The 7,561-nt window shown below is 50.6% G+C and overlaps 2 protein-coding genes across 2 annotated transcripts; one reads left to right on the forward strand and one right to left on the reverse strand.

Moving 5' to 3' along the window:
* On the reverse strand, window positions 1-2,101 carry ASPBRDRAFT_142802 (putative ribosomal assembly complex component Ipi3). Its single transcript, XM_067619204.1, has 2 exons — window positions 1,684-2,101; window positions 1-1,602 (listed from the first exon to the last, which is right to left on the reverse strand). Exons 1-2 carry the CDS (start codon window positions 2,029-2,031, stop codon window positions 229-231), a joined length of 1,722 nt encoding a protein of 573 aa, XP_067485507.1. The 5' UTR covers window positions 2,032-2,101; the 3' UTR covers window positions 1-228.
* A 1,117-nt stretch (window positions 2,102-3,218) lies between these two features.
* Window positions 3,219-5,294, forward strand: ASPBRDRAFT_112197 (uncharacterized protein; the record flags this gene model as incomplete). The annotated part of the gene is made up of 2 exons (XM_067616632.1): window positions 3,219-4,307; window positions 4,359-5,294. The coding sequence occupies 2 exons, from the start codon at window positions 3,219-3,221 to the stop codon at window positions 5,292-5,294; spliced, it is 2,025 nt and encodes a 674-aa protein (XP_067485508.1).
* Between the last annotated feature and the right edge of the window lie 2,267 nt (window positions 5,295-7,561).

The following is a 7,561-nucleotide window of genomic DNA, read 5'->3' on the forward strand; positions in this document are numbered from 1 at the left end:
GTTGGTTGAACTTTTATCTATTACCTGCTTTTCTATATACAGAATACTCCATGTCTATCCAAGTGTAGTGTAAGAAGACATACATCGTGTGATGTGTCTGCCTTTATCAGATTATTGAGACTTTTTGTGACCGTTGCGCCTGTAGAATGATGTACTATCGGAATGTAATGCGAGTTCAATAATGGATAATTATGCAAGTAATGCGAAGTAATGAATAGAGAAAAGAGTCTATTCATCACTGCTCTGATCATCCGTATCACTCGTCATAACGGTATCCTCAGCATCCATCTTCCGAAGCACTGCATCTCCCTTCTTGCCCTTCTTTTCGGCTGCAAACCAGGCTTCCCGACGGCGGGTTTCCCGCTCTTCTTTCCGCGCCTGTCGGAGGATCTTCTCCCGCTGGGCCTGTTCTTGTTTCTCGTGAAGCTCGTTGATGTAATCGTGTAGGTTGGCAAGGTCGGAGCGAAGCTTGGTTACTTCGTCTGTTGTGGACTGGCGGGCGGTCTCGTTGACAGATGCTTTCTTCTTCAGCGTGGCGAGTTCCTCCTCCAGTTGGGATATTTGGGAATCCTTGGCCGCTAGGTCTTCGTCGCTGATGCCCTGTGCTATCGAGGAGACCTGAGCTCCGTTGCTGGTGGGCTGGCTGAACGCAGCTAGTTCGGCGAGACCTTCTTCGAGCATGGACTCAGGGAAGTATGCGTGGGAGAAGGCGTCGGTGAATTGGTCGGGCTTAGCAGAGTCGGACTTAGATGAGATGGAGGGGAGGAGGTGCGTGCTGAAAGTGTAGTCAGCTGGAACGGCGCCAACTGCTTGGGAGGTTTCGGACAGGGAGGAGTCATAGCGAGGCTTGACGATGGTGTGTGCTACCCGCTTGAGTTCGAGAGAAGGGTGAGGGACACCGTTAGGAGGAAACATGAACAGGTTCGTGACAGGGTGGGTGTAGTCAGCCACTGTCGAGGCGTACTTCTTCCTTCCAACCGTCCATGACAGAACCTTGCCATTCTGGTGGCCAGACAGCAGCGTCATTCCATCGTAGCAGAGGGTAAGCGCATGCGCTGCACCGCAATCAGCCGACGGCGGTGCCCAACGATCTTCTGCGGGTGGCTGCGAGGGAGTCGATTGAAGGGAGGGGTCGTAGAGAGGATTCTGAATGGACTGGTTCTTGTAAAAGTCGATCGACTGGATACTGCCATCTTCGTATCCGACGTAGAAAGCCCGGTCGGCCGGGTCCAGTGTCAGCGACTTCGCATTGGCAGGCAAGAGGAAGGTGCGCAAGAGACGGCCAGTGTGATAATCCCAGGCAATGGCTGTGCTATCATCTGCAGCAGACACAGCAATGTTGTATCGACCCGCGCTGTGACCCACAGCAATGGCGGTGATGGCGGCGCGGTGGTTGGAGAAGGTCCGGATGGGAGAGTTTGGAGGCTGACGATCACGGCCGGATGGAGGTTTCGTGAAGGATAAGAGATCCACTAACGACCAAACATGAATGCTGGCATCGGACGAACCCGACAGGATGAAGTTGGAATTGGGATCAACCACGAGCGAAGTCACTGGTCGCAGATGCGACGCGGTCGTAGCCACTTGTCGCCCGGTGCATGTCTAGGAAGCACATGCTGTTAGTTCTGAAACCATGACGAATGGCTGGCGACGCCATTGGGGCTGTGTGAACAATTGATTTACCTCCCATAGAATCAAACGTCCCCCTTCGGTTCCCAGAACCAGAACATCGCCATTCTTGCCCCCGGCGACAGCAATGCTGCGGATGCGCTCCGGGAAAGGAACAGTCGCTTCCTGATTGCCTTTCTCCCTGCTATACACATGTACAATGGCTTTCTCGGACTGCGCAGCAAACACATGCGACGGACTAACAGCCAGACAATTGGCTGCTGTCGAGCTCTTCTTGAAGGTGGAGCGCAGGTTCAGCGTGGGCTGGAATTCGTGGACGCAAACTCCCACATCGCGGAGGGTCGCAGACGCTGGCGCTTTACTGGACGCCAGCGTCGATGCGATGAAACATTCAGACAGCATGAGAAACTGCCACCCCAGAAAGCTCAAATTTGCAGGAGGCAGGGAGAATGCGACGAGGCGTTAATTCTTTGGAGAAGGCAAATCGAATAAAATGCAATAAAATAAAATGAGGAAATCGAGGCTCCAATCGATAACCGGGATGTTTGCATAGTTTGTCTGTTGATGCCCGATAAGGAAGGATTATGCGTATCCGTATGCATGCTTAGGTAATCCCGCACAAGGCGATCTATAAACCTTCGTTGATTAAGCTTCGTCTCCTTCTCCCCTCCGGTTCAGCGTTGACGGAGTGATACCCTCGCCGTCCCTGTCTTCAGCTCCCTAGTTCCCCTGCTCTCCTTTGTGATTGATCTGCCTATCGAAGCTAACACTATCCCTTGGTTGCCACTAGCAAGCCATCCATTGTCGGCCATAGCACTCCCAGCTCAAGCAGATTGACTGAGCCACCGTCAAGATTGCATCTGGAGATGGAAATTTGCTTGCCTTCCCGTGGTATTCAAGCCCATCATGATACAACTCAAATCTCCGCGGCCGCAGTCAAGCTGGAATTCCTGCACATGCTGCTTAAATTAAATTTCGCCTATCCCTCAATCAACATGAGCCTATCGCCGGCGCCCACAGCAACCCATGCAAGGGGTGTCCCTCTAGGGGCTTCGTCTTTGATTGTCCGGCGCAACGCCTCTACTAACCAGAGAGCCCTGAAATCAGACCGGTGACGTCCTTTGAATGCCCATTAAAGGCTGCTCCCGCATCCCTCCCTCTGCATGTCTCATTCCTTTTGCTAATTAACGAGACCCTGGGAGACGGACCACCCACGTTGTGCTGTCCCTGCAGGTGGCGCGCATTGAGACTGCTAGCCAATGGCTGTGCATGCTGCCTCCGCTGGCCTCTCTCTGGTATGCAAGGACGGTGGGCGTGGTCGCCCTTCACTCTTCGTCTATGTTCCAGAGTGTTAGATGACCCTCTCGAAGGGGGAGAGTACACATGCCCAGTGACTAGTTCCCCCGTCACCGCAAGGCAGTCAAGGGATACCTGTAAACCCATATTGTTATGTAGTATAAGGCCTGCCGGCTGCTTTCCCGATCGGATCTGATGCTTCCCTTTTTTCTCTTCCTTTGCACATTATTCTCGAGTAACCATAGGAAAATCGATTATCGCCTGATTGTTGTTTACACATTGTCGTACCAGCCATGTCCTCCACTGACTGCCAGTCAGCCAGGGTGTTCCTAAACCCCAATAAGAATTGTCATCAACATACCATGTCTGCGAACCAGGTCCCAGCGTTCGCGCCCAGGAGAGTATCATCATACAACTCATTAGCTGAAGAAGCCATGATCCAAGGGAACGGGCTTGCTGCTCCACGTTATGCGCCCAATGTTCAGCCCTGGAGGAGACAGCAACAGGCGCAGAGCTCTCTTTCTTTTGTTCCCTCGACCTCTCCGCGGATGGACCAAACCGAATATACCACAACACCACAGCCCCGTCGCCCAGTAGAGCGTCCTCCGGTGGTCATGTCGCCCTTTCGCTCTGTGCGCAGGATGAAACAACCCTTTCAGCTGCGTTTACCATCTTCTCCGTCCCTGGAAAGCATCGCATCGGCTGCAAAGGAAGCAAGATCGTCCCGACAATTGTCTGGAGGTCAGACGTTGCGAGCCTGGCGCTCGGAACAAAACATCAACGTCACCAGCATAGATTCCTTCGGCCTTCTTCCCAGTCCTCCTCTCTCCGATTCTCTAGGCTCACAATCATCCCCCTCATCCGCCTACTTCTCATCCAAATACGAGTCCGAATCTGACTATGGCCCAGCTACGCCGAGGGGTTGCGCCTGTGTGTCTGGAAAAGAATCTTGTGATGACTGTGGTGCTCGAAAGCAGGATGGCCGCCCAGCAACCTCAGCGCGCGATGAGACAACCAATGTACATATGGCCCACTCCATCTTGGTCAAGCAATGCCGGCCGGCTGATGCGTCCTTAATCGCAACGTCCCCCAATCCAGGGTGCATGCCATCGCCAGTACCCTCTGCAGATTCCGAGACATTCGTGAAACGGAACTTTTCCGGATCGTCGATGGGGTCCCAGAGAAGCAGATCAGGAACGGTATCTAGTGAGGGAAGCTGGGTTCCCAGCAGTCTCTCCTACTGTGGTGAGTGGCTTCAAGGTGCGCCTGCAGAAACACCCGGTTCCCAGGGCGAGAGGACTCGCGAACAAAGTCGAAGGAAATGCCAGATTGTGCAGAAGAGCCCACCACGGCTGAGAACATCTCCATCTGATAAGCACGAAGTAAGTGCTACTGATTAGTATTTTTCAAATCGTGTACTGACGACTATCTAGATCTGCACCGTTGCCAGGAAAACGAAGCCCAAGTTAGTCGATATCTCGCGTCAATCATCTCCAGCAATGAGCTATTCGCTTCCAACTCCGCCACAGCCCGTCCCATCTACCCCGGATTTGGGTCAACAAGAGGTATCAGCATTCAGTCCTGACACCCCAATGGAGATGTCCGACAGTGGATACATCACGCACCCTGACTGTCCCTCACCCGATGAGTTCCGAAACAATAAGGATGACGACGATGATTACACCGATGCAGGCTCTATGAGTTCAGAGAGCGTCGGAGAAACAATCGTATGCAACAAACCGACTCCAGTTCAACTCGAGCCCAAGTCTCCGCCCAAGTTAGAACGACCACCGAAATTCAGCACATCACCCCAGGTTCAGGCATCACCTGGACGTTCCTCAACCATGTCGGAGAAGGAGGAGTTGGAAAAGTGGTGGGATTATGAATGGACTATTGATCAATTGGAGCATTCAGTGAAGGACTTCCCTCGAAATATGCTTCGCCTAACCTCACCCGTCATCATGTTCATCCGTCACAACAATGAACGGGCGCTCCTGAAACCCTTCCGTGATATTTTTCCGAATGTCGCGGAGAATCTATTAGGTGGCCTATGTGCCGCTCTGATCGCGCGGAACCATGTTGTATCTCTGGCATCCAACAACCGAAGGATCAACAACTTCTCGCATCCCTCCCCCGTGTCCCGGCTAGATACAGTACCCGAGAAGGTAGCTACGTCGCCTGGGATGCCGTTCAGCCCGGCTACTTCGTCTCGTGTCAAGGAACGTGTCCTAGGGTCCCGGAGCATGGAGCTTCGCAAAGAGCTGGACCGAATAGTGGATAATCTGCTCTTCGCTATATGCGGCAAAGCAGACGAAACGCTCAAGTCGGCCGTATTTGTTTTAGCTCAAGTTCTTGAAACCAAGAACTGAGCAGCCATTCTTTACTTACCAACTTCAGTCTCCTTGAGGACTTTCAATCACTATAGACACCTTTCCTATCTCTCCTTGTCTATTTTCTCTCCCTCTATTTCCTTCTGTTCTTATATCCCAATCCTGTCTTTGTGACCATATTTTTCCTTGCTAAATTGGCTAGACCAGATTGCATAGACCGCTGTCTTTCGTTTCAGTGTATTCTATGAACCGTCCTTCACTTACTTTTCCTTATCTGTCAAACTACATGCCTGGGGCCTGTTCCCTATTGTATTTCCTACTGGCGCTTGAAGTTATATGTACTGCGTGCAGTTAGCCACTAGGGCTAATGTATAATAGCTAGTCGTTTCCCCGAACAGATTTACATACACAATGATATTCTCTTTACATTCCAGTCTATCCGACAATGTCAACTAGCCAAATTGCGGGTTTCCTAGTCATGCTGGGTCAGCATGAAGCCGACCGAAGGAGAGATCATGTGTAGGCATATACCTAGGTCAGAGGCACTTTTCAAATATTCTTCTACTCTCCTGCAAAGTTATATCGTTCCGAGTATTTTTGGTCACTCTTAGCTGAAGTTCACGCTATTTTGATTTCTCCCTTGTCTCTTGACGATCAATGTCTCCCCGTCCTTATTATGACGTCCGGGCGTTGCAGGAAGATGCCGATACTGGCTGGTCCTTAAGCAACATCTCCAGTAGTTGGAGGAAGATGTCAACGCCCTAGCTAGGAGACCAAAACGAGATACTGAGCTATGTGTTGATTATCATGCATCGGTAGAGGGGCTGATGAGGAAAGGCGAGGGAACATTATAAAAGAAACTAGTAAGTAGTAGCAAGGAATGAAGGCAAAGGAGGGGGGAAATAAGGGGTAGGTACCTCTTAGTACCTTTTAGTAGTAGTTAGTATTTGAAGCATATGCTGTCGCTCAAGCCTTCGAGCGTATGGCGGAACTACTCTCCTCCTGTATTTATAGTATCACTCCTAACTTTCAGTGCGGACTATTCATAGTTAAAACCCAACTTATCTCTCCTAGTATCCTTCCTGGTTTGAGGCTCGGCTCGACTCGAGAGATGTCGACAGTCAACATAGTCAAATACTATTTCTACAAGGGCATGATGCCCCAGGAGCCGGAGCTTTTGAGAAATATGGTTTCTCTCGCATATCAAACCGCCAGGGACCGAAAGTTGTATCCCAGGGCAATATTGATAAGGTGAGCTGAGGCTTTATGATATCGAGAGGTGTTCTCCAAATTGCCCCAGGCTTCGATTCGGAATGTAAATGACTAAGGTGGGCTTACAAACAAGAATGGGCTAGATCAAGATCGCACAACACTACTAGCATCAACGGGAGACATCAGCAGGATCCGAATGGCTGGCATTTGACCTTTTGCTATAAGGACTCCGCACAGCTCGCGAACGGGACTCACACTGCATGCCATGGGTATACCCCCGACTGAGATATCTGGGAGTTGGTGAAGTCCACACATGATGGTGTGAAGTCAGACACCGTCCTAAAGAAAAATGGAAGGCCTGTGTGGCCAACAGAAGATGACCTGGAGGTTGCTCCTGAAATTGGATATGGGCATATCGCTGAGTAGCCGGTGGGGTGTTGTTGACATGGGGCGGGGGAGATGTTTGGGGAGTCGGTCGAGAGTATTTAGCTGTGCCATGGGCTGGGAAAGACAATCAAAAGCATCTCCAAACGTTCTTGACCATATAGACTTCAAATATTATCAAATTTAGGGACAGCATGCCCTGTTGTCATGCATAATTCATTTGGTGATTTGGTCCATCGGATAAAGGTTGAACCCAGCCCGAGGCAAGCCATGTGGTTACTATTAGCTCTCATAGATTCATGTCTATAGGAAGCCGTAAGCTCAAGCTTCCTTTCCACTTTTCCCTCGTGCCTTTTCTTTTTTCCTCTTTGTATTTGTTATTTTCCAGTTCCCCTCAATTCCATCTATTCTCAGTCTATTACTTCTTACTTATCAAGAAGCCAGTTGTGGATGGTGCATGGCGCATTTGTTTAGGGGAACCTCCCGCTCGACCAATTCCCCCGTTTGCAGGAGTTGCCTGTCTATCCCAAAGGCCATCTTCTGGTTCACACTCAGGTTATACCATGCGCATCAGTGTAGTTTCATGCTTTAGTTCTCGCAAGGTGCTGTTGCAAAGTCGCTCTTGTATTACAAAGTCCACTTTCTTCCCTATCCGCACCGCCCACCGCATTTCACCACATTCCAGATCATATACAGCTTTTGGCCGTAAA

Source organism: Aspergillus brasiliensis, assembly GCF_001889945.1.
Source record: "Aspergillus brasiliensis CBS 101740 unplaced genomic scaffold ASPBRscaffold_1, whole genome shotgun sequence".
NCBI lineage: Eukaryota > Fungi > Ascomycota > Eurotiomycetes > Eurotiales > Aspergillaceae > Aspergillus > Aspergillus brasiliensis.